General features: G+C 50.5%; 1 protein-coding gene across 3 annotated transcripts in view; it reads right to left on the minus strand.

The window, feature by feature from the left end:
* Positions 1-26,846, minus strand: part of TSPAN14 (tetraspanin 14) — a 55,214-nt gene that overhangs the window by 5,369 nt on the left and 22,999 nt on the right. For 2 of the 3 annotated variants that reach the window (XM_052639714.1, XM_052639715.1), the window contains exons 2-7: positions 23,144-23,241; positions 7,756-7,806; positions 5,844-5,990; positions 4,155-4,325; positions 1,886-2,011; positions 568-612 (exon numbers count right to left, since the gene is read on the minus strand). In XM_052639714.1, coding sequence (XP_052495674.1) covers positions 568-612; positions 1,886-2,011; positions 4,155-4,325; positions 5,844-5,990; positions 7,756-7,806; positions 23,144-23,224 — 621 coding nt within the window. In that variant the 5' untranslated portion in view covers positions 23,225-23,241. Of the gene's footprint in view, positions 1-567; positions 613-1,885; positions 2,012-4,154; positions 4,326-5,843; positions 5,991-7,755; positions 7,807-8,186; positions 8,302-23,143; positions 23,242-26,846 lie in introns of those variants that run through there. The other variant, XM_052639713.1, reaches the window with a different exon arrangement.

Raw genomic sequence — 26,846 nt, forward strand, 5'->3', positions numbered from 1 at the left:
GTTCCCTGAGATCCCTCTCTTTCAGACCAGCTGTCATTCACAGCAACAGAGGCCATCAGAGCAAGGGCTGGGTGAGGCCTCACCTCTTCACATCTGAGCGGACACTCCTTGCAGCCTGAAGCCCTTAGAGGACTGAGCCCCACTCCTGCCCTGCCGCCACTGTCTCCACTCAGCAGCTGGACCAAGCCATATGCTCCTGCAGCTCCATCCTGGACCCGTAGATAACAGATACCTCCTAGGATTCCAAGGAGCCTCTTCTTAAACATATAGCCTTTGTTCTTCCAAACTTCCATCTGACTGCTTTCCACTCTGTAGCCAACTGCTAGATTTGGGGACTGTGGTTCAGAGTCTGGAATCACAGGCATCATTGCTCTCGGGAGGATGTATGCATGAACACGTGTGTGCTGGTTCCAAGCTTGCCTGGTTCCCAGCTTAGGTGGCACCTCTGGCTCCTTAAGTCTCCCCTGGCTTTTCCATCTAATTTGCACTTGTGCTAAATCAGGGAGTCAGACCCTGGGGAATAGACCTAAAGAATTCAAAATTCATATGCAATATGGGGGCTCTCACCTGAGTCCTGACGTCATAGCCACACTGTGTGTTCACAACTTTTTGCTGTTAGAAAAACAGAAAAAATTAGTCATTTTTGTACTCTCGAGAAACTGGTGGTAGAAAGCTCTAGAAAAGTCACAACCAAACACCAGCACCAACTCCGTTACAGCACATGCCCTTCCAGCATACTGCCAGCTAACCTTTCATGCTAGGACAGGGTCAGAAAACTTTTTGCATGAAGGACTAGACAGTAAATATTTCTGACCTGTCTATGTAGCTGCTTTTCAACTCTGCTGTTGCAGTGTGAACACAGCCATTGGACAATATATAAATGAATGGGCATGGCTGTATTTCAATAAAACTCTATTTATAGACAATGAAATTTGAATTTTGCATGATCTTCACGTGTCACAAAATATTATTCTTTTGATTTATGTTCACTTAAAAATGGCTAAAACCATTCTTGGCTCACAGGTGATGCAAAAACAGCAGGCCGGCTGTGGCATGGGGGTTGCAGTCTGTCGATCCCTGTGCTAGAGGGGAAAACCTACCCTTGCTGAAGAATTCACAGTCACTGTGGAGCTGTCAGATGCTGGCTCCGCAGCCTCTTCCCGGGCTGAGGAACCTGCCCAGAGCCTGTGGCCCAGCACCAAACAGTGTGGCCGCACTGATGGTACACTGTGACTCTCCCCTCGGCTCAGACCCGCTTCAGGCAAACATTCAGTGCTCCCTCAAGGGAACCCAAGGAAACTCCCTAGGCAGTCCAGTGGTTAGGATTTGGACCTTTCACTGCCAGGTCCCAGGTTCAATTCCTGGTTGGGGAACTAAGATCCCATAAGCCACGCAGTGTAACCAAAAGAAAAAAAAAAAGGTCATCCAAGAGCTCAGTTTCTGGAACTCAAGGATGTTAGTCTGCAGACCAGAGAGGAAAACCAGTGAAGAAGAAAGAACAGTAAAAATTCTGCGTCACCCCAGATGGCGATGTACCCCATCATCCCAGGCTTCTGAGCACTGGGCATTTTCTCCAGAGAAAGGGACACCTGGGTTCAATACATTCATAGCATCCTGTTCAGGCTCTCTGAGTGAGAGCCCCTCCCGGCAGGGGGAAACATTGTTTTTCTCCTGCTTCACCCAGCCCACTAGAGCCAGGGTGGGACTTGTGGAAACGTTCCTGGAATTTTTACATATAGAATTTCAGAGCTGCACGAGCCCCAGGCAAGTGGAAGGGGAGCCAGGTGCTCATTGCAGCAGCAGGAGAGAAGTGGCCAGAGCCCTCAGGGAGGCAGGAGCGGCTCACTCCACTCCTGAGAGACTGTCCACAGGTGGGCCGACTTACTGCGGGGTCGGGCACGCAGCAGGAGAAGGGCACCCCACACTTCTCGCGGCTGTAGCTGGCGCCGCTGCAGTTGAAGTAGACATTGAGGTCCCAGTCTTCAGGGCCATACGCCCCACAGCACTGGTTCTGCAATCACAACGCCAGGGACCATCAGAGCTCCAAGCACAGGGTGGTGTCTGTCTGAGGGGCGTGGGATTCGGTGTGCCTCTGTGTATCACGCAGAGAAATCAAGGCCCGCCCAATGGACCTGCCATCACAGAGACGTGACCAAGGTGACCCTGGTGGACCTAAAGAAGGGAACTGGAAACTGCGTCCAGGCCCTGTCTGGGCCCTACACCCTGGGCTGGCTCAGCAGCGCCCTGGTCTCAGCTCTACACCCGCCTCACCCTGGAACTTCCCCAACTGCCCCCATCCAGCCCAGAGCAGGCTTCTCGTTCTTCCTGCATGGTCCTCTATTACCCGGCAAGAGAACAGCTCCCGTGGTCGGTGTGCCTTCCCCCCCCAGAAAAGGCCAAGCTGACCCCAGTCACCTTCTGTGTCTCTACAGAAAACAGCTGCTGAATGCCTGCTCCCAAGGAAAGAGTTACAACTGGGGTGAATGGTAACACAGTCGAAACTTTGCCCCTGACCCAGGGTCTCCGTCCTCCCTTCCCACAACCACTCTCTATCTGGTGAAGCAGCAAAGAAAACCTCCCTTTGTCTAAAAACTCATAAAACCAAATGCACTGAGAGCAGCTTTGTGACATCAGCAGTGTCCCAACCAGATGTTGTTTTTGCACTTGTCCTTAGAGCTGACAGAGTTACAGCCCTAATTACAAGCCCACCACCAGGATTTCTGCTTTACTTTCATTTCTGAGGTAAAAGCCCGTCTCTCTCCCCCAACCATCCTCCAGGGTTCCAGGTGCTCTAACGAATACCCAATATTTCACCATGAGAAAGCTCCAGCATTTACTGACTACCTCTGAAGAAAGGTACTTTTTTTTTTTTAAAGGAGAGGAAGGCAGTGGAGAAAACTACAGTGTCTTTAAGGCCAGTGCAGAGATCTGGATCCTTGATACCAGCAAGCCCCAGGCTATGTGGAATTGAGGAGCCTTGAATAGAAAAGGAAAAGGCGCAGCAGGCAGTGGTGTCAGGAGAGGGTGGGGTGCCGACTCCCACAGATGCATGCGGGTCTCTACCAACAACACGGGAAGGATCTCTGATCACAGAAACGGGTTTTGCTGGATCGATCCCAGGATACGTGAAACACGGGGCAAACAAGTTCTGGTTAATAAGGAGAACAGATCACAGTTATTTTTAATTCTCTCTATTTTCTTCTTGGCACCCCACTCCAGTACTCTTGCCTGGAAAATCCCATGGGCGGAGGAGCCTGGTGGGCTGCAGTCCATGGGGTCGCTAAGAGTCGGACACAACTGAGCGACTTCACTTTCACTTTTCACTTTCATCCACAGGAGGAGGAAATGGCAACCCCTCCAGAGTTCTTGCCTGGATAATCCCAGGGACGGGGGAGCCTGGTAGGCTGCTGTCTCTGGGGTCGCACAGAGTCAGACACGACTGAAGTGACTTAGCAGCAGCAGCAGCAGACTTTCTGATAGAGCAGAGATCAAACAACAGCCTTGCACAGGCCGGCATGGTGGGGAGTGGGTTTCTCCCGGGGGAAGGGAGGCAAAGTATGGGGGACAGCTGTGGTCCCAGCCTCCAGGTGCAGCCACACACAATGGGGATGGAGGTCAGACGGAGAAAAGGTCACAGCCTGGGACTGCTGAGACTAACCTCCAGGGACATATTCCAGGGAGGTTACATTCCTGTTGGTCTGAAGAAGTTTGCTCCAGGCGGCTCTATCCTCTCAAACAGGAAGGGGAAAAGGTCCCGGGAAGGAAAGGGACAGGAATAGCCTCAGACAGGGAGTCATGTGCCTAGCTCTGCCCCTCATTGCCCACAGGGCCCAGGGGACTGTGGCTGTCTGCATGTTCAGGGCTGGAGAGGTCCAAGCCCGAGGGAGTGGGGTGGCCACGAGTGAAGCTAGACTGCCTGCCTGAAGCACTTGGGGGACAGCACCCTGAGAGCAAGCCCGGCCCATCAGCACACAGGAGTGGACAAAGCTAATCTGTCCAGGGGCAGGGATGGCACCGCCCCAGCCTCCCTGCTGAGGGCAGAGCTGAGGAAGGAGGGTCCCATGTTCCCCACCAGCCTGGGCCCCCCGCCGCGCACACAGGCTGAAGCCAGCAGAGCCAAGCTCTATCAGGGAGAAGGTGGGCGCGGTACTTACGGCTTTCTGAAGGGAGTCAATGAGGTTCTGCAGGTCAATGTCATCCCGGTAGGATCTGATGTTGCTCTCGAAGAACTCCCGGAACCGGTCCCTCACCCAGTCCTGGAACAGGAAGGCCAGCACGGCCACGGCCAGCTCCAGGAAAAAGATGAGCACGATGGTGCTGCAGAACTGCAGGGGGGACACGCAGGGAGTGGGTGTCACTGCACCTCAGCCTCCCGACCAGACCACACCCCCACCTGACCCAGAACCTCTGCCTCCCACTAAGAGCACGGGCTTGGCAGCCAAGAGACCCACGCCGGAGCTGGGGAATCGCACGCAATGGGCTGGGTACCCTGGGCACCTCATGCCTGCTCACATCGCTGCACTACTGGTAAGTCAGATGAGCAAAAGGACAAGCAAGCTCCAAGACAATGGGCCAGCCATCTCCTATGAAGGAGCACCCCCTCCAACAAGGAAACCCCCCCACAGGAATGAATGGCTATCCTGGCCCACCAGGCTGTCAGCTCCTTTAGCGTACAGACTGTGCCCCAGACACCCTATCTGACCTCTCTCCTCGCACCTACAGCTAGAATCCTGTCACTTGCTAGAAATCTGTCACTCCTACTTTAGGGATAAGGAAACAGGTTTACTCAGGTCACATGCCTGAGACGCAGGACCTCTGAGTTCCCTGGCAGGGCTCTTGACAGCTCTGGAGTTACTAATGTTATCAGTGCCTACTCTGTGTGCATTCGATAGTCAACTGCGTTAAACTGCAGGGCACCGGCTCCCCTGGGGTGGAGTTCTGTCAAGGCCACTGCAGCGACAGGTCCACACCCCTCCGTCAAGGCGGGGTTCCAGCCTACAGAGCTCATGTTATCACAGCCACTAGCACTGGCCACACCGCACACTAAGCATCTATGCCACAGCCAGCAGTACCTCAAAATAAGACACACACACACACATACAAACATACATACACACCAGGTCCCCCAGAATGTAATCTCCATTCACAGAGAAGCAAGATAACCAAACAAAAATGAAAAGCGGCGGGGCGGGGGGGGGGGGGGGCGCGGAACACATGTGTTTTGCTTTTTAAATTAAGCCCAGAAAAAAGTCTTGATCTAATAAATTCAACAGATAATATATTGCAAAACATGATTATGTTTCCCCCACCAGGTGCTATTTAATTTTAGCTGAATGCATTTCAAAATAAATGTGTATCTAAATATAAAACTAACTCTTAGTAACTCAAAGTTCTGCCAGGAAATCAAGGATTCTGCACTGTACATCCAACACATTCATACCCCCTGGAGGAGGCAAAAGATTTCCTAATATTGACATCTTCTGATCTTAGCCAGGAAGGGCAAAGGTGATTAGCAAACAAACAACTGGAACTGCAGGGGGGAGACAAAAGGTGAGGGAGGGGCAGGTGACTCTGCCTACTAGGAGCTGAAAACCAGAGGGGCTCAACTTCTCCCCCGCTGAGGGCCTACTTCATCTGATTGTCTCCTGAAACCTTTCCTTTTTCAGTGGGCAGCAGGGTACAGAGGGCTGCCTCCTCCCCTCACTGCCGGATCCTGGGGCAGGCTTCTAAGAGTGGCTACCTCGCCCCACCCACTCCAGCAGGTAAGGGCTAAGCCTGTCCTACAGAGCCCGCACCCCTGCCTCCCCACCATGCTTCCCCCTACCCCCATCCGGGCCACTCACAAAGTTGAGCAGGCAGATGTTCTCCCGCAGGGCCCCCACGCAGCCCGCGAAGCCCAGGGTGAACATCACCACGCCCACCATCAGCACCAGCACCACTGGGTCAACTCCATGCATCCGGGTCACTTTGGTGAGGTCGGATAGCACCCCCTGAAAGAGGCAGAGAAAGCAGGGTAACATCAGCCTTGAAGAGTCGAGGGTGCCCTGGGGGGACTGAGCTGCAACTAAATGAGGACAGGGAGCTGCCTTCCAGGGCTGTCTTCTTGTTAACTGCCAGGCCAGCGCATGGCCCCTGCCCAGCGGCCCTCTCAGAGGCCCAGCAGATCTTTGCCTCCCTCAGCTCCCAGTGGCCCTCCTGCTCCCAGACTCCATCTCGGCTGTCAGTTCCTCACAGGCAGACCCCATGCTTCTTTTGTAGCCTGTAGGATATTGATGGGGTGAAAAGGGGCCCTGGGGGACCCTGTGGTCAAGGCACCCAAAGGCCCTGGCCTCTGGTCATCTGGCGGCTGACTCTGCATTCAATTCATGGAGATCGCCATTATCTTGAGATGAAAACGGCTTCAATACGAACAGGCTTGTGAACAGCACATGCACCAAGGACAGGTGAAGACAGCACTGCCCACTGACTTTTCGTGCTGATGCAGATGTCCTGTATATATCCGCGCTGTTCAAAACGGCAGCCACCGGCCACACGTACGACTACTGAGCACTTTAAATGAGGCCTAGCGGAACTGAAGAAGTGAATTTTAATTTGTATTTCACTTCAGTTAATTTAGATATAATCAGCCACGTCTGGCTAATGGGAACCGGAATGGACAGAGCAAGCAGCTCTACGGGATCAACGGAGGAAGCAGTGAAGAGCAGCCAGGCCAGACACCCAGCGGGACCCGGGCAGCCAGGGCAGCCAGGCCTAGGCTCTGGGCCCGACTGGCTGAGATGCTGCTGTTCCGTTCTGGTCACACGGTGGCGCTATGAGGCACGGTTTGCACCAGCTTCTCGGTCACTAGGGCAAAGGGACATTGCACTGCAAGCACTTAAAGGGGCCCAAACCTAAAGGTGGACCTTACCCAGTTCCCAAGGCCATGTCAGCAAAGCCCACAGACCTAAGCGCTCCTGCCTCCTTCTTCTGAAAGTAAAGAGAGGCCCCACTGCAGGAACAGAGGGCCCTGGGCCTTAGGCTTAAGAGAAAGCTTTAGCTCTCACCGTTTCCTGCCTGGTCTCTCCACCTCCCCAGTACCCACCGACTCACAGTGCAAACGGTGCACCAAAGGTCCACTCTGCTCACATCCGGTCTAGTCCCCTCCTTGGAGCTCCAAATGCCCCTTGTCCTTCTGGACAGTAAGAGCCTGCTTTCCTCTCCTCCCCTGTCCTCCATAGGCTGGGCAATGAGGCTCATGGGTGCTAAAGATGTGCCCCTGCACCACAGGGCACCCAGGGGGCACAACCCAGAGCCTAACTCCCTGACTCAGGGGTCCTGTCCACGGGCAAGAATGAGAGCTTCAGGAATCACCACAGCTGTGTTCAGGGACCTGCTGGCTCCAGAGGCACAGTCCATTCCAGAAGGTAGCCCCAGGCCTGCCCTGGACAGAGCTGTGGACACACCCTGGGATGACTCGGGGCTTCTGGAAACAGAAGAGAGGGCTCTCCATGCTCATGGGGCTCAAAATCCCAACTGGCCCAGCCTTGGCCTCTAGCAGCGACCCTGCCACAGGGAAGCCAGGCTAGCCACAGGACCCCAGGAGTTTTCATCACAAGTTAAGTAACTTCCAAGAACTGGCTCTGTAAAGGTTAATGACCACAAATCATTGCCCTGCACAGGAGGGGCTCTTCGGGGAGGAGTTTGGAGGAAGGGACAGTTAAAGCTGAATGAACCTGGTGGACTACTGCTCGGGGTTCCAGTGACAGTCACACCTACCTTCTCGCTCCACGCCCATAGTCCAACTCCGAGGAAGACAACTCCAGCCAACTGAGCAGGGGTAGGGGAAAGAGAGAGAGAGAAAGTTAAGTCAGAAACCAGCTCCACGAACATGCTTCTCAGAGGAGGGATCAGACTGCTAGTGTCAGAGGGGGTTCCTGGCTCATGTCCACGCTGGGCAGGGTAAGGCAGCCCCTTTGTCCCTGCAGATGACAGGGATTCCAGCAGAACGGTGGGACAGTGAGGCTCTTCAGGTTAACTCACACCTGTCTTCCCTGACTGCTGGGACAAAGTCCTTCGATCCCGGCTGGCCTCATGCTTGGGAGAGCAGAGACAAAGATCTTGGAACAGTCTCTGATCAGGAGAGACTCTGGGGTCAGAGACACTGAGCCACAGCCTGCTTCTCTCCTGTTCCCCAAGTCCCTACTCACTGCAGTGCCGTGTCTGGGGCGTAAGAGGACATCATCCCTTGTGATGCCTTCAAGGGCTCGCAGTGCAGGTAAGGCTCTGCACAGGACTGCCATCCTTCTTGGGTCTCCAGCCCTGGAGACATACTCCAAGCACAGAAAAGCAGCTGCCAGGCTGAGCTTCCTCCCGTACCGTACTTACACTCCGCGTGGTGGGACACACCTGTGTTCAGGAAACGCTGGGTTATGTTACTGAATTAAGAGGCCTGCACTGAGCCATGTGCTAACCCCAGAACCGTGTCCCCCAACCCTGACCTCTCATCCACAGGAGCCCGCTGGTGCCAAAGCACTCCACCTGCCCCATGACAAAAAGAGACCCTCCATATACACCCCACAGCTTCCTACACCAGGAAGGGTTTTTCCAGAGCAAACACTTCGTGGCCTCAGAAATTAAGCAGCCTCCTGTTGTTCTGCTTAACTGCCTTATATTCTGCTGGCATTTCGCTGCCATTTATCAGGACCTGGTGATAAACAACAGGGCAAGGTTCTCTGTGACTGCAAGTTTCCCAAGTGTGTTCTCCAGCTTCAGGACCCTCCTGCCCACTGCAAGCCCTAGGAGGCTGGACTTGGAGGAAAGGCCTTCGGAGAAAGCCCGGGAGTTCCCAACCTCCTCTGGATCACAGGCCACTTTCAGAGGCCCCACATTTTGGAGGGAATTTCAGAAGGTTCACAGACTCCTCGTTGCTGTTCCCACCGCAGTCTGTGGACTTCAAGTGAAAAAGTCCTGCCAAGTGACCTGATCCGCCCGCCCCCGCCCGCCCCCCAACTCGACTAAGTACCACAGGGGCTGAGAGGGCCAGGATGAGAACTCTGAACCCAAGTCCCCCTGAAAGCAAGTTCCCTGACAAGTTGATGATTAATCGTTCTACCCACAACTTCATTCCCTTTCTTGTCCCACCCCTGTTCTCCTTGAGATTAAGGAATATCAAAGAAAAGGGGAGACTGAAACCGAGCAGAACCCTGAGGGACCTTGCAGGGTCCAAGCCCCTCCACGCCCCCTGCTTCTTGTTGGCCTCCCCTCCCCCTACCTGTTCCAAAGAGCAGACTCAAGCAGTTAACGATTAGAATAATGACGCAGGAGTCACAGGACTCCTGATTCCTCCGGAAGGGATTTAGATAACAATCTGCCACTATCTTTAAGTTGTTCTGCAGAATAAGACCCCCACCCTGTGGAGGAGGGCGATTACAAACTGACCACAAGAAGTGTAGACCCCAGACTGGTTGGAACTGGAAGGCTGATGATTCAGATTCCTGAAACATTACCTGTTACCTCAACACTAACCAGTCAGAAGAAAGTCCACAAGCTAACCACATACCTGTGGCCCTCACTACCAACATCTGCCTTTACAAACACTTGTCTGAAAGCCTTCAGGGAGTTGGGGTCTTTTGAGCATGAGTTGCCCATTCTTCTTGCTGGGCATTCTGCAATGAACCTTGTACTTCCCTTCACCACAACCCTGTGTCAATTAACTGGCTTTGCTGCAAGTTGGGTGAGTGAACCCAAGTTCAGGTCAGTAACAATTCAGTAAGCAGTGAGGGAGAAGACCCAGATCCTAAGGCTCAGGTTAGTTCATTCATTTCTTCACTCATGCATTCAGTGAGCAAATGCTAGGCACCACCTCAAGCACTGGAGACAGCCTGCACCACGCGGCAGAAGGTCCCTCTGCTGCTGGAACTCGGGTGCCAAGGAGCCGACATGAGGTTCTTTCTACCACATCACACCGATCCCCCACTTTTCAGTCCTCCCATTGGATTAGCCAGCTGATAAAGGATGTCATTTTCCTTGATGGGGTGCATGACCTTCCATTCCTGAGTGTCTGACACTGTGTGGTAAGCAAGCTGGAAGGTGACTAAATGCTCTCTGCTGAATCCTATAGACATCCCTCCCCACCATTCCTCGCAGTCTCTGATGACTCACTTCCCTCTTTCCAAGCTGGGAGGTCAAGTCCTTTGCCTTAGCTTATCCACCCTCATCCACCACAGTGGTCCTTCCCTCCTCCACTGAGGCACTCAGCTCTGGGGACAGGAAGGGTGCACACATGGTTGTCTTCCGCTCCTCCCCGTCACTCCACCTCAGTCTCTTTTGAGGGCTTACCCTCCTCTTTCAGAGCCCTCTAAATGCTGGAGAGCCTCACTGCTCAGTCTTGACCGCTGCCCTCCCCTAACCCTCTGGATGATCTCATAACTCACACAGCTGACGCACAAACCCCAACCTCCAGCCATAGCTGACCCCGAGTCAAACACACCAATGTCTCCTTGACCTGTCCTCTAAATACGACCAGCAACATTTCAGTCTTCACACGCCCCCAGAGGGAGCTGTGGTCTCCCAACTCCCCCGTTCTCACTAAATGGCACCACTGACCATCTACTCTTAAGACAGAAAACCTCGACCTCAGGCTTGAACGCTCTGGCCCTCCAACTCCACATTCAGCCTACCAGGACCTGCTATTAGTCCCACCTTCAAAATATGTAAAGAACCCTCTCTGCTCCCACCTGTCCATGCCATCACCCCTGCAGGGACCGCGCAACTGTCTCCCCACAGGTCCCGAGCAACTAGAACAACACTTTAATAATATATATCAGATCACCCTCCTCCTCAGAATGCTCCAATGACTTCCTTTTACACTTAGAATAAAATTCAAACTCCTTGCGGTGGCTCACAAGGGCCTGGGTAGCCAGGCTGTAGCCGGCATATCCAACATTATCTCCAACCCAGCTCCCTGGCCCCAGTCCCATCCCAGATCACGGCCATCTCTGCTGAAACCCAGACATCCCTACCCACCACTGTGACTGTTTCTTGAACTCACCTGCCTCACCCCTGCCTTAGAACTTTGACTTAGCCTAGAATGTTCCTCCTCCACATCCCTTCCTGGCTTCCTCCTTCACTCCATTCAGGTCTCTCCAAATTTCACCTCCTCAAACACACCTCCCTTTGCCATCCTGCACAGACTGTCTCCCCACGTGTCAGTCCTGACCTCCTTCCCTGCTGGATCTTCTTCATGGCACTCATCCTAGACCACGTGACCTGTCTACTGTGTCTCCTCCCCTACTTACGCCCTCTGAGGGCAGAGAGGTTTTCTATTTTGTTTAGGGTTGCCTGACCACTTTGCAGGACAGCCCACCCAACACCAGGTACCACACGGGATGGTGAGGGAGGTCTGGCTCCTGCAGCCCTCTCGCTGAACACAGTCAGCTTGAGACACCAGCTCCGTGCCACCACAGCCCCGTTCTCCTTCTCCCAAAACAATGGGGCTCCAAGAATAAGAGCTCATGGTTTTTTTCCATTCTCTTTCAAAGGAAGAACTAAAGTTAACTTGCAGCAGAAAGACAGGAACTGAGGTGGGGGGTTGGAGGGGTGTCACATGCCAGATCATGCGTTCAGTGAACACTGGCCCCAGGCAGGAACTTCAAGGACCAACAGTTGTTTCAGAGACAAGAAGACTGAAGGAGGGCCAGACAGGGGAAATGACCTGTCTGGGAGCTCACACAGCAAACTCTTGAATGAGCCAGGACTCTGGCCAGCTTGGCATGGCTCCCTGTGGAGCCCCTTCCCTGGCCACCCCCCGCCGTCCCCGCCACGTCCGCCCCGGGACAGATGGTCTGTGTAGTTGGGATGCCCTCTTGGCTGCCAACCATCTGGGAATGCCTTCCAGCCTCGGAGTAACCTGCTTTGTTGCTCATCTATGACCTGATTAAATTCCTTCTCAAAGAACAGAGTCCAGCTCCCACCAAGCCCAAAGAGGCCAGCCTTGTACCATCAGGTTCGCACACCGTGGTGGTCACCAGGGCAAGCAGCACCACCCTCTCCTGGGTAACTGGTGCTACGTTAAACACAATACACCTAAAGAGGCCCTCCAGCCCCCGTAACACTGGTACTGTTACCCCCGTTTTTCAAATGGGAAAGTTCAGAGGTAGGATGATTTGGTTATTGCCTAAACTCACACAGCGAGCTGGTGGAGAAGTCAAGAAACAAACCTGCCTGTCTCTGACTGTCTTGACATCACATTATCTCACTGCACAGGGCAGCCGCGAATAGTGGGCACCAGCATACGCCCTCCACCGCAAGGGGCAGTCACAAGTGCCCAGTGGCTGCAGACGGGGCTTCGAGGCTGTGCCACAGTAAAGCCAATGGAGGACCACTCTGTGTCCAGTCAGGACCCCTGTGGGGGTCACTGTGAAGATTCAGGAGTGACCTGAGGCAAAGGCCCCCTGTGTAAGAAGGTGAGAGGTTTCCTCCAGGGCATTCTGGGCTGGTCCAGCCCTGCTTTGTTCTGGAAGCCCACATGGAGTCAACTCGCAAGGTGGGCAAGCCTTTACCCAGCAGGTTCCGGACACGATGGACGTGTAGACACCTGGCTAGGTTCTGCGGGACTGGAGGAGGATTCCAACACCAAACAGGTTAAAAGCAGCCCCTCATCACCGACAGTTTAGTGGCCCTGGTCTCTTGCAAGACTTCATTTCAGTGTGAAAGTGCTCAGGCAATTACTGCAGGCCCCAGTGCCTTTCCTCCACAAGATCAAGACAAACCACCAGCAGTGGTGTTGTTTTCAGGCTGTTGGCCTGCCAGCCCCTGACTCTTGTAGATTCCTTTAGCTGAGGCAGGCTCCCCTTGGGCCACCTGAGGGCGCCTCCGAAAAGAATCAGGAGGAAGCACTGAAACCCAAAGGAGTCCTGGGCAGCGCTGAACAAACAGCATGGGTCAGTGGGTCCTGATTTCAGCTCCACCCCACAAGTTCCTTGTGAGAGGACTTGTGTGAGTCCAGAAATTTCTCTGAACCCGTTTTCCTTTGCAAAATGAAGGTGACCCCTCCTGGGTCAAAGGAGGGTCGTAGGAATGATATGCTTACCCTGGGGCACTGAGCAAGCCCTGTCTGGAGGCAGAGCAGAGTCCTGGGGGGCCTTCAAGACCCTGTCAGCATTTGCTGGATTGAAGACACTGTGCCTCACCCTCCAATGACAGTTTGTCCTGACACAAGGTCAGAAGCGTCTGCTTCACTGGGCTTCTGGAGACAAGAGTAGAGTTTAAGGAAATAGGGGCCTCCTGAAGGCACTTTTCAAGTGAAATGGGGAAAGGATGATGGAAAGAAAACAGGGCAGGGAGTAGAAAAAGCTATAATAAAACCGTTCAGCTCTGTTCCTAACTCACCTTGTGGCTTTAAGAAAACCATAGCTCTCTTCGACTTCAGTGGAGGCCAGTGATCTCCAAAGACCTCTGTTTCTCCTGCTGCCTAAGCTCCGCCCCCATAAATCATGCCAGGTGAACCCAATGGTCCTGGCACTCACTCTCCAGAACCAGAAATCCTGGCCTGGCAAGTCCAGGGAACACCAGAGATGCCTGTGGTCACGTGAAAGGATGCCAGAGATGGCACAGATCCTAGACCCAACCTGGTCCTGACAGCCAGTGCGCTGAGGTCAAGATGAGGGGGCCTTGCCCTTCCAGACTGCATCCACTCTGGAGCATAAAGAGAGCATAAACGGACTGCTTCTTTCAAAAAAAAAAAGGCTTAAAGCCAGCCACTTCTGGGTGGGAGTTTGGAAGTTCTGGGGGCCGGAAGGGATGCTGGAGCCCAGCTTCCTCATCTCAGAGGGAAACGGGACGGGGCGGGTCAGTGCCTTGCCCTGGGTCACACAGTTATCACACACCAGCCTTTCCTCCTGCAGGAAGGGCGGTTCTGAAAAACCAGAAGCATGTGTGCCCTTCCCACAGAGCCTGTGAACCCCTGCGAGGGGCCCCGCCAGGATGGGGAAGGACACCCCACAGGGGTCTGGGGCAGCTTCCACAGACACTCTGTGCTCCCAGATAACAGGGAGCCCATGCACACAACGCCCGGCCCAGGGATCTGACTCTGGTCAGCCTTTGAAAGAAAGGAAGGCGGAGGATGGTTACAGGCAGCGGCCCCAGGCGATAGCGAGAAGGAACCCCCAAACCCGCCTCACCCCCGCCCCAGTCCCTGCCATTGCTGGCACAGTTGGATGATTAACAAGATACTAAGCTGAGGGTCGGCAGTTCCATAAGCCAAATAGTAAGTATTTTCAGCTTTGCCGGGTGGAAGGTCGCTGTTTCAGTTACTCAATTCTGTTGTTTTAGTAGGAAAATGGGCAGGGCTTGTTCCAAAAAAAGTTGTATGTGCTAAAACGGGCAGAGAGCCAGGTTTGGCGTGCAAGCCATAGTCAGCCACGTCCTGCACTCAACTATCATACCGAAACCATCTGAACCTAGACAGGGTTTCCTTCAGTTCAGCCACGTGAACCCCGGGACATCCTATAATTCGGGTCTCCAACCCTGGTATGTTTCCATATTACTTCAACAGGTCTTACTAGCATAAAACTAGAAGTAATTCAAATAATATGTTTCCACAATGGAATATCCCACAACGAGAATCAACAATCTATAGTTATGTACCACAGCAAGAATGAATCTCAGACAAAAGATGCCAATTCAAAAGACTTGATATGGATTGAAAGTTATGTCGCTCCAAAATTCACATCTTGAAGCCGCAGCCCCAGTGTGATGGTATTTGGAGACGGGGAGGTTAAGTGCGGTTACATGAGGTCATGAGGGTGGAGCCTCCATGATTAGAGGAAGAGAGACCAGAGCTTGTGTGTTTTTTTTTTCTCTCTCTCTCTGCCATGTGAGAACACAGCAGAAAGGCAGCCACGTGAAAGCCAGGAAGACAGCCCACACCGGAACCTGACCATGCTGGCACCCTGATTTCAAACTTCCAGCCTCCAGAAATGGGAGAAAATACGTTTCGATTGAGGCAACAAAAGCAATGGCATGTGGTAATGGCAGCCCAAGCTGACCAAGACAGGAAGAATATTGGGGCAGAAAAGCTGTGTCTAGCATCCAAACAAAGTTACCAGATAAGCATGACCTATAAAAAGGAAAAAAAAAAATCAGTAACTGGAAAAAAGACAGGAATGAGAAAGAAGATGGAATCAGCAAAGACTTTAAAACAGATACTGTAAATATACTCAGAGATTTACAGGAAAATAAGCAAAGAGAGAAATAGAAAATATAAAAAAGATTCAAATGGAATGATTAGAAACAGAAAAACCAACATTAGAAATGAAAAATTCACTAAATGGGCTTAGCTGCCAGTTAGACACTAGAGAAGATGAGTGAACTCAAAGAGAAAGCAATAGGAACCATCTAAATTAAATGATGGAGTGGGTAAAAAAAAAAAAAAACTGAGCAGCATCTCAGTGACCTGTGGGACAACAAGGAATTCAAGGCGGGGATGGAGTATATATTTAAAGAAATAATAATTGAAGGCATCCCAAATTTGATGAAAAATATAAACCCACAAATCCAAAATGCACAATGGACTTCAAACAGAACACAAGAAAACACACCGGCACACATCATGATAAAATTGCTGGAACCCAGTAAAAAAAGAGAAACTCCGCAGGAAGCCAGGGAGGGAAAGAAAAGATACTTGTATAAACAATATACAAGATATTTATTTAACCAAATGAAATGAAAACATCTCAAGACGTGTGGGATACAAACAAGCATGGGGCATCATCAAACACAGGCATACCCTGGACACATTTGGGTTCGCCTCCAGACCACCAATACAAGACAAGTCACACTAAACTGTTTGGTTTCCCAGTGCATATAAAGACTATCTTTATACTATACTGCAGTCTAATAAGTGTGCAACAGCATTATGACTAAGGAAAAAATGTACATATCTTAATTTAAAAATACTTTACCGCTAAAACATGCTAACCATCATCTGAGCCTTCAGCAACTCATAATCTTTTTTACAATAGTAATTATTCACACATCCCCATAACAAATACAATAATGAAAAAGTCTGAAATATTCCAAAGATTACGAAAATGTGAGAGACATGAACTGAGCCATTGCTACTGGGGGAAATGGTGCTGATAGACTTGCTCGGCTCAGGGTTGCCAGAAGACCTTCAATTTGTTAAAACTGCTGTGTCTGGGAAACACAATAAAATGAGGTACTTACGGACACTATAGGAAAAAAGAAAGATCTAAAATCAATGACCTAATCTTCCACCTCAAGAAGACTGAAAAAGAACAGCATGATCCCAAAACACATAGAAGAGAGAAAATAATAAAAAGCAGAAATCCACGCAACAGGCTGGAGATGGATGGTGGTGATGGGTGAAGAGCAACATGAATACATTTAATGCTACTGAACTGGGCACTTAAAAACGGTTAAATTCTAAGTTTTGTTACATAGGTTTTACCACCATTTTTAAATATAAAAACATTTTAAAACTTTTTAAAGAAATTCATGCAATTAAAAACAGAAAAGAAAAAAAAAAAAAAAAAACCCAGAGAAACATCCTCTAAATTAAAGGAAGCCAGATCTGAGAGTGAAATTCAATTGACAATGACAGAAGGCAGATCAACGGTTGCTGGAGGAGGGGGTGGGGAGAGAAGGACTACAGAAAAGCACAAGTTTCGGGACAGATGGAAATCTTTGATATCTTTACTGTGGTGATGGTGATTATGCGGAGTGTACAGCTGCCAACTTAGTGGGCTGAACATCCGAAATGTGCATATGCATTCTATTTAATTTACACCTCAACAGATGTGATTTTTTAAAAACACATTTCTGGGGGGGGAAAGGTATAAACAAGGTGGGAGTAAGATACTCCCCCACAGATGACAGATCACCCCGTCAGACTGAGCCATGCTGACTATTTGCCAGAAGCAGAGAGTTACACACACCATCAGTTACTCAGCCTTGACACCACCCTGTGAGTGTGTAATAATCACATGTCCCAGGCAATAATCACAGTACACATACTGCCCATCCTTGCAAATTCCTCCTGGGGGTCCCAGCCTCAGATGCGCCTGAACCAGTGAGATCAGGAGCTGAGGGCCTGCAACGACCAGCCACTCCCAGTTCAAGTGGAGTCTATAATTAAGCAACCCTTGCCCTCTGTCTTGGCAAGCCAAAATATGGAAAAATACACACACAAACACATACCCGTGTGCGCCAAACAATAAGCGGATCTATTTCCTATGAACTGGGGCAGCCTTTCTGGTGAATATGATTATATAAATGTGTCAGGCCAGTCAAACCAATGGACACACCTTCTAACCCATTTAATCTCACTCCTGGGAACCTATCCCAGCAAATAATTTCTCGTCCTTTCCCCAAAGGCAAGAATCTGTGTTACAAAAGCTAATCACAGCGTCCTTATCCAGGATAGTAGAAAAACAACCTAAAAGTCCAATATGGAATTTTCAAAGACATGGTCAGGAAGTCTACTTGGCAACCTGGAATGCTCTATCCTAAGTGATGCTAATACGAAAATGCAGACTGCAAAATGAGGAGGATACTTTCACCAAGTGAAACTGTGAGTGAGCGCAGACAGGAGAAGGGAGCCTGTAGGAGGGAACACAGTAAAGCTGGGGGGCCTTGTGTAGTTCTCTAGAATTTCCAAGCAAATAGAAAAGTTCAGTATATAAAACTAGAAGGGGAAAATGTACTACTTCTCAGCAGTGAAAGCGAAATACTCTACATCTGTTGTTCCGGCAAAATTCTTAATAACCTCTCTTTCATTCTTTAAAGTTTCCTGACTTGGACCACAAATTACATGCTTACCCTACTCACAGGAGGCATCTGTTACTTTGAAGAAAGGGGCCTCAAGCCATGCTGGTCACAGAACACAAATGTCCATGTTTCTCACCCAGAAACAGGCTGCACTTGAGGCTCAGAAGCGAATTCCTGCATTTTACAAGCAAGGAAGCTGTGGCTCATGTCCCTGAGAAGGCCCAGGGCAGGGGCTCTCTGTGAAACACAGGCTGATCGTCTGTGCCTACAAAGGGCCCTCGGTTCTACACTTTTAATCCATCTCTGAAATAGATCCTGGCAAGGGCTTCACCAGAACCTCTGCAGATTAAACTCAGTGTTTGTGGTGGTAAGCAATCCTGGAGTTGCCAGCATCATCAGAATCATCCCTCATTGAGGATACACTCAGTAAAACCAGGCAAGCCCAAATTCTCTCCAGAATCAGGTGGGGGTGAGAATGAACAAAAACAAAGGCTGCATGCCTCTCTCGGCTTCCCTTCCTCTGCAAGTCAAAGTGAGATATTTCAAGAATTTTAATCATAGTGAGGCTTCCCTGGTGGCTCAGTGGTAAAGAACCTGCTTGCCCATGCAGGAGACACGGGTTCGATCTCTGTTCCGGGAGGATCCCACATGCCACAGGGCAACTAAGCCCGTGTGCCACAGATATTGAGCCCGTGCTCTAGAGCCTGCGAGCAGCAACCACTGAGCCCACATGCTGCAACTCCTGAAGCCCCAGAGACTGTGCTCCTCAACAGGAGAAGCCACCGCAGTGAGGGGTCTGCACATCGCAACTGAGAGTAGCCCCCGCCTGCTGCAACCAAAGAAGAGCCGGTGCAGCAATGAAGACCCAGCAGAGACAAAAATAAATAAATAATTTTTTAAAAAGGAAACTTAATTGTAGTAAAGTACACATAATATAGGCAATGGCACCCCACTCCAGTACCCCTGCCTGGAAAATTCCATGGACGGGGGGGCCTGGTGGGCTGCCGTCTATGGGGCCGCACAGAGTTGGATACGATTGAAGCGACTCAGCAGCAGCAGCAGCAACACATAATGTAAAACTAACCATCTTAACCATTTTTAAATAAGACTACTCAGGGGCATTAAGTACATTCACAGAATTGTCAAACCATCATCTCCATCCACAGGTATCTTTCCATCTTGTAAAACTGACCCTGTTCAACAGTAACTTCCCACTTCCCCTTCCCCCAGTCCCTAGTTTCCACCATTCTACTTCCTGTCTCTGACGACTCTACGTACCTCATATAAGTGGAATCATAGAGCGCTTGTCCTTTTGTGTCTGGCTCATTTCACTCGGCATAATGTCCTCAATGCTCACTCATGTGGGAGTACATGTAGGAATCTCCCTTATTTTTTAAGGCTGAGTAATAGTCCATGGACGAGATGGTGTTGGATGGCATCGCCGATTCAATGGACTCCAGGAGCTGGCAATGGACAGGGAGGCCTGGCGTGCTGCAGTCCATGGGGTCTCAAAGAGTCAGACACGACTGAGCGACTGAACTGAACTGAACCGAATATTCCATGGCACGTATAGACTACCTTTTGTTTATCCATTCATCCTTCAGTAGACACCAGGGTGGCTCCACCTCTCAGCTATTGTGAACAATGCTGCTATAAACAAGGGTGCGCAAATACCTCTTCAAAATCCTGCTTTCAGTTCTTCTTGATATACGCCCAGAAGGAGAATGGCTGCATCTTATGGTAATTTTTTTCACTTCTGGAGGAACCATCATACTTTTTTTCCACAGCAGCTGCACCATTCTCACCAATGGTGCATAGGGATTCCAATCACTCTGCATGCTCGCCAACATTTATTATGTTCTTGTTTTTAATAATACGCATTCTAAGGGGTGAGAAGTGGTATCTCATTGTGGTTTTGATTTGCATTTCCCTATGTCAAAGTGAGATTCCACCCCAGAAATAGGTCTAACACAACCAAGGAATGATTATAATTTTAAAAAACCAAAGAAGGGTAAAAAATGTTAGTGTCCTCAAAATGCTGTGTTGGCAGCATTTCCCTGACATCCCTGTGATGAAAACCCCACGAAGCCCAGCTCCATGCTCACCTAGTAAAACATGCAGTTCAGAACAGACACAAATACTGGGGCATCCATGTTTCTTGCCTCCAGTAAGTATTAAATGTCCCATGGGAAAATCTTGGTCCTAAAGTTGGCAAGAGACAGCTTAAAGAACAGTACTACAGGTATTTGCTATAAAGAATGTTACTGTGAAAATAATTCTGGATGGGGCAACCTGCTAAATAAAACCTCTGCTTGTTCCAGCACCTAGAACTGGTCAAAGAATCAACAAGTTGCTTCTTCATATTCAAACCTGCCTACTGAGCCCAGGTCCACCATTAAGGCTGTCATCCTGCTCCACTGCTGTCAATTCATCAAAATCAAACAAAAACTCTCTGCAAAACGATCCAGCAAAATAATCCAAGGTGGAAGAAGATATAAATTAAACGAGATCGGCTGAATAGGTAACTTTTGAAGCCTGTTGATGGGAGCATGGTGGTGGTGGTGGGATGGGGTTGGGGGATGTTTCATTATATTGTTTTATTTCTGTATTTTCTCCATTTAAAAAAGAAAACTCCTCTGAGAAGGCATACCATATTACACATTTTCAGCAACCTTGTGAAGCAGGCAGCAGGCAGGTGAGAGCAATTCATAAAGAAATTAGCTCAGGTGGGAGTCCAGACTGGCACCCGGGAGCCCCGGCTGCGCCATGTACTTATCGAAGGGCTCTACACCCCAGTTCTCAGACCTCACTTCACGTTTCCAGCCCCTGCACAGAAGACAGCAAATCTTTGCCTAAAACTCAGCAGGGAGGGGCCAGGCGGCCTCCCCCTCTCATTTTCCCAACCACGCTCTCAGTCCTTGTTTTCCTGACTGTTCCTTTTTGTTCCATCCCATTCTGCCCCAGTGGACACCAACTAAAAAATGATTAGCTCTCGACCACACACATTGCCAATTCTGCAAAACTCTGATAACACTGGAGCCTCCTTCAATAACCAAACAGACCTGCTACAATTCTGGATTCATGAACTGTACAATTTGAATTTGCTGCTGCCAATGTATTATATGGGGTAGGTTAGTAAAACTTCCCGAAAGCAAAGAATCTGTTCTGAAGAAGCTGTGAAGAAATGGAGATTCCCAGGCCCTCAGCCACAGCAGCCGCAGGAGAGTTTCACTCCAGATGCAAAAATCAGGATGAGAGTCAGAGGTTGAGATGTAAGGCCAATAAGTACAGCCGGCCAGCTGGCTGAAGGGTACAACAGCTGGGTGGACAAGGCCAAAAAGGTCAAACCGCCAGTCTAAACCAGGTGGCCCTGAACTGTGCATCTGGCTGGCAGGTGGGGACTCCAGGTGGGGCCAGAAGGCTCCCCTCCAGACAGGTAGCAATGCAGGTCTGGACGTCACACATCTCAGGGAGGGGTAGCCACAGTCCTCCCATTAGGAGGGGTCCACAGAAACCACCTCAAATGTTCAGCACTGCTCTACTACAGGGGCAATGAGGTGGTTGCTAATGACAGGTTGTCTGGGACCAGAAAAGTCCTGGGGTAAACAGCCAAGCCACTGAATCCCACCCTATTTCTCCAGGACAGAAACCCACCCCCCCCCAACCCCACCCCCACAAATTTGGGATAAATCATCAGGAGATGATGCTGGAAAAACAAGGGTGAAAGGCTGAGAAGTGTGGCAAGTCTGCCTTATTGTCAAGTATTCCAGTCCAAATAGGAAATGTCAACATCCTCAGCAGAGGCAACTGTGGCATCATGACCACTCACCCTGTGCCTCCTCCTCTATCTGGTCCCCCCAGACACTAGCTGCAGACCCAGACACCAGAAACGCTGCTTATATTACAGGGTGGTTTTAAAAACTCTCTATGTGTGGTCAAGTGGTCTTGTTCCCCTGCACAGAATCCATGTCTGCCTCTCTCTGAACCAATCCCACCAACATGCTCTGATATCTCTCTTAACCCCTTGACCATCTCCAGCTAGTACCCAATTTCTCTGCTTGTCATTAAGGCAAGAGTCCTTGAAAGAACTGTCATGAGTCACTGGTCTCCACTCTCTCACGTCCCATTAGCTCCTGGACCAGCTCGAGGTGGGTTTCCACCCCCAAGCAGTTCTGGTCAAGGTCACAACCTCCACCTTGTCAAAGCCAATGTCAGTATTCTGTTCCCACCCTACTCCTCTCTACGTGAAGGGCTTCCTCTTGAGACTTCTATGACACAAAAATCTCCTGGTCTTCCTTTGACCTCAGGCCACTCACTCACAGCCCACTTTGGAGTGGACTCTCCTCCTCAATCCCACCTCTAGCATCCCCACCTCCATATCCAGACTCCTCCTCTCCTCAGTCAGTACACTCTCCTTCAATAATCTGGTCACCCTTTCCTCCGATGGTGACCAAGACTTGCATTTCCAGGAAACAGACAACTCCATGTGTCTGGCTGAGAGATCATTCTAACTCTTCTGCCCCAAATTTCATCTCAGAACTTGGGACCACCACCCATCCCTTCACTCTTCAGAATCTTTCCAAAATCAGATGACACCATCCAACTTATAACATACCAAGTGTTATTAAAAGGAGCAGAAAGTAATTCCAGCTACTTACTGGGAACCACTGAGTCCCACATGACCTGGCTTCTTTGTGCCCATGTCCTAACCTGTGTCCCCTATGCCCTGTACTCACTCAGATCCAGCCACATGGAATTCCTTTTGTTTCTTGCACATACCAAGCTCATTCCTGCCTCAGGACCTTTGCACATGCTGCTCTCCCTAACCGGCGCTTTCTTCCCAAGACCCCACATGGCTGTGTATTGATTAGTATTCAGGTCTCTGCCCACAAGCCTTTCTTTTGAACGTCCTTCCCAAGCACCCCGCCCAAGTGGTTTCTCCTTCCCTGCTCTGAGGCTCTTAAGCTAATACCTCTTCCAGCTGAACACCAGCATTACAAGGGCAAGGCTTTACTACCCTTGTTCACCCTTATCTCCTAGAAACCAGGACAGGGCCTGGCCCACAGTCCAGTGTGTACAAAGGACCTCACAACTGATGTCTCATTGGGGCATTCCTAGAGTGTGGGTGGAGGGAAACTGGGTCAGAGCCCCAAGCCTTCCCTAGGCTGAAGAAGGGCACCTTAAACTGGTCTTTAATCACCTTGGCCTTCCCCATCACAGCACTTGATGGTCTATTTTATAATTTACTTGTTACTGGCTTCATGAGGGTAGGGCCATGACTGCCACCTCATGGGGGCCAGGTAAACCCAAAGTACGTGAAGAAGCATGGTTTACTAACTAAGGACAGAGAACACGGCCGCTCTCAGCCACTCACCCAGAAGACGATGTTGTAGCTGAAGAGGAGGTACTTGTACCAGCAGCTGACCTCGGCGTTAGAATATCTATAATAGTGCATCTTCTGAGAAGCAGGATCTACGGAGAGAGGAAGAGTGATGAGATGGCAGGCTCAGTTTTTCAAACTATTTCCCCAAAATCTGCTCCCCAAGGAAGGAGCAAAGGCAAGATACAGAATCAGACTCCCGAAATTCCCAAATTGTTCCCTGTGTTCTTTCAGTAGTCCAGCCAGAGGTTTAATACTAATGCCAGCTATAGGTTAGACAAAAATCAGCAAAGTCAACTTTCCATAAACAGCCAAAATAGGAGGAAAACTTTTGAAAGAATGGAGAATAGCAATTTCTAAAAAGTGTCCTGTAGACTTCCGCTGGGAACCTTCCCAAACATTTAGGTCATCACCTCTTCATTGGATATTTATTCCCCCACTTCACAACAGGGAAACAAGAGTTCAGAATGCTCATGTGACTTGCCCAACAGCAAGACAAAAACCATAGCGTTCAGGACCCAAACCAAGGCAACATGGGGGTGGAGACAGTGGTCCCCACAATCCACATTCTTCCCACCCACTGCTTGCGGCCAAGCAACCAAGAGTTGAGGGAACCAAATGAAGAAATGAGGGCTTGACTAGTGAGAGTCAAGTCTGAGAAGAAGAGACGAAAGAGCAGGTTTGGGCATGACCTAACAGTGGCCAGTCAGCAGAAGTCACACTTGTTCATCTAATATTTTCTGAGACAACCTCTCAAGTGCAGCCCAAGAGGTAAGGAAGGCAGAGGGCCCTGGCCTGGGTGGAGAGATCCCGTGAACTCACAGCAGCCAGTCTTCACCCCACTCCCCCTTTCCCTGCCTAACCTCCCACCCTCTAGGACCACTGCTTTGGCCTCCTTGGGCTACAGTAAAGCTTAGATTATAGAACACCAAACTGCACAGGGTGAAGGGTGGGCCACTTTCCTTTATCTGTGTCCAAAGCCTACAAAGGAGGGTGCCCTCAAAAGGAGTGCAGTCCGAGGGCCTGGTCCACCTTCACTATGTTCATTTTTGAAACACGATGGCGACCCAGGTGGACCCTTAACTCCTCCTCTGTCTGCTGCCCAACAGTGGCTGAAGGGTGGGGAAGGTGCCTCAAGCTGACCCTCAGGGTGGGATCTGAGGCTCACTAGAAATGCCCACCCCTAGCCCCAGAACTCACCCTACTTCCTAGGGTGAGGAGAGGAACAAGAGGCAACCCAAGGCCTAGGGCAAAAACAAACAAGGCAACTCTGGCAGTGGGGAGACAACCCACCCACAGCTGCCAGTAAGAGAGCAGCTTCTGCGCTTTGCCGCGGAGCAGCCACCAAAGAAGCCCTTCCTGCCAAGGCAGCCTTGGCGGCCTGGCCCCTGGTCTGTCATGTTCTGAGAAAGTGCTGCCAGGCAGGCACATGAAACCACATCCCTCTGGAAGTGGGTACTCTGACTGCTCCACCATCCTTCCCAGAGCAGAACCAACCAACAGGCAGAGACCAGACACCACTGCCCGCTGGCCCCCTCCCTCCCAGAGGGACAGGAGTATGGTCAAGGCCCAGCTGGGAGTACCAACCTGCCTGGCCTGAAACCATCCAGGGAGCGGGCAGTGACCCAGCAGCCCATCCCCACCTCCCCGTCCCACCAGCAGAGCAGCATTTCTACAACACTCCCTTCCCAGAACACAACCCTGGTAACAACGGAAGATTCCGAACACGAGGACACCGAAGGCCTGAACACAGCCTGGGCCACACAGGATGGCTGCAAGGAGGTGAGCAGGAACTCCTGGACAGAGTCCTTCCTTCGGCCACATGACCTGACCCTGAGCAAGCGTCTGCCTCTCCAGGGCCTCAACTAAAATGGGGCCGATCCCTAAGGTCCCCGGAGACTGGGGAGGGCTGCTCAGGCACAAGACCCTGAAGTTCAGGAATCCTAAGGGGTGCTCCTTGGAGTCATTTAACCTAACCGTAGTAAAGAACTCTGCTCAAAGCTCTGAAGCAGTAAACAAAGCCAGGCTCCCTTCTTTCTCCTGGATCTTGGCTCCACAAAGACACCAGCTAATGAACACTGGCCTGTATGCCTTCCACAGCAGGGCAGACCTCATCCCTGCCCCCTAGCCCAGGGCCTCTGAACAATGATGACCCTGAGGTGACACAGGGACTCGCCGCGTGGAGATCCCTGATCTCCTTCTGCTCCGGCCATGTACATGGGAGAACACGGAGTGGCCACAGGGAGCTCCTTGTCAGGCGGGCTGCAGGGAGCCAGTGCTCTGGAGTGTGGGTTCTCTGCAGGGGGCTGGTTTTCTCACCACCTGTTCCTCGCTCTTCCACTGGGCTCCCAGGGTCTCGCCCCACAAAGACTCAACCAGGAAATAACTCTGCCTTTATAAATGTCAGGGTTCAAACCCACACATAGAGAATCTCAACATCTGTGATATAAACCCCAAGCCTTCACTCCATGGTGACTTAAACACTCAGAACTATACTAGCCAGGTCCATGCCAGGGAATGATCAGAAAGAAACACCCTAACCATGCACTAGATGATGCATCACCCTCAGATATGCCTGCCACTCACCCCCAGAACACTTGCTTGAACATTGCACCAGTTCTGTTGGACCAAAATAACTGTATGAGGTCTTGGGGTAGGGTGTTTCAATGACACTTATTTCCCCATTCCAACCCACAGAAGAGGAAGCTGTTGAAGGGAAACAGTGCAGTTTAGTCTTTCTTCACCCCCTTGTTTACTCCTCCCCATGGGGAGCGAAGGCGCTCAACTGACCGGGAGGTGGGGAGAGGGGTCCCGCACCGCGCCACACGCTATCAAAGGAGCAGCAAGGAAAAGTTGCCTCTTGCTCTTGACCTGCCAGCTCTGTCCTGAGACCAGGGTGGGTAGAGAAGGAGGTCCTGAGCTTCAACCAGAAAATCCAGGTCCCCACATAGGCAAGTTCTGAATTTAAGTGGAAGGAGGTAACAGTGAGATTTGTTTGGACCCCAGCCTAAGCCACATCCTCCAACACAGAGCCTTGGGTTTGGGGCGGAATGAAGGCAATGAGTGTCTGAGGTCTGGCTTGGCAGCTTCAGAACTTGAAGGAAGGAGAAAAGACTGATGAGTGCTCCCCCACCAACCTGAGGTGCTACCCACATTTCAAAGAACCCCAAAAGGTGACGAGGATGGTGGTGCTGTAACTAGAACCAGACCCGACCCAGAAGTCAGCCAAAATGACTCCAGAGTGACTACGGTCCTCACTTCTCACCATAGTTGTTAACCCGAGTAGAGTCATATCGGAGGGAGGCAAAAGTCAGCTCTCTACCAGCTAACGAATTCAGTCAATACCAAAAGCATTTACCCTAAATACCTTAAATACACAGACTAAAAATTCTGCTTCTTAACAGAAGATAAATTTTCACAGCTACTAACGACCACCACAACTGAAAACTCTCCAAAAGCTATGTTGTGTTTTCTGTAGAGAAAACAATTATTTAATTCCAAGTCCTCAAACTGTCTCAACTCCAAAAGTTATTATAACAGAATAAAGCATTCATGTGGCAAGTAGGAGGCATTGTGTTTGTCCAAACATCAACTTCTTAAAACAAGGGGGAAAGTCAGAATTATTTAAATGTTAAGATGGCTGGTTAGCCACCTGAGAGGAATTGAATAATACGCTAAAGTCTACCTAAATAGTAAA

This window comes from Budorcas taxicolor, chromosome 5 (genome assembly GCF_023091745.1).
Source record: "Budorcas taxicolor isolate Tak-1 chromosome 5, Takin1.1, whole genome shotgun sequence".
NCBI lineage: Eukaryota > Metazoa > Chordata > Mammalia > Artiodactyla > Bovidae > Budorcas > Budorcas taxicolor.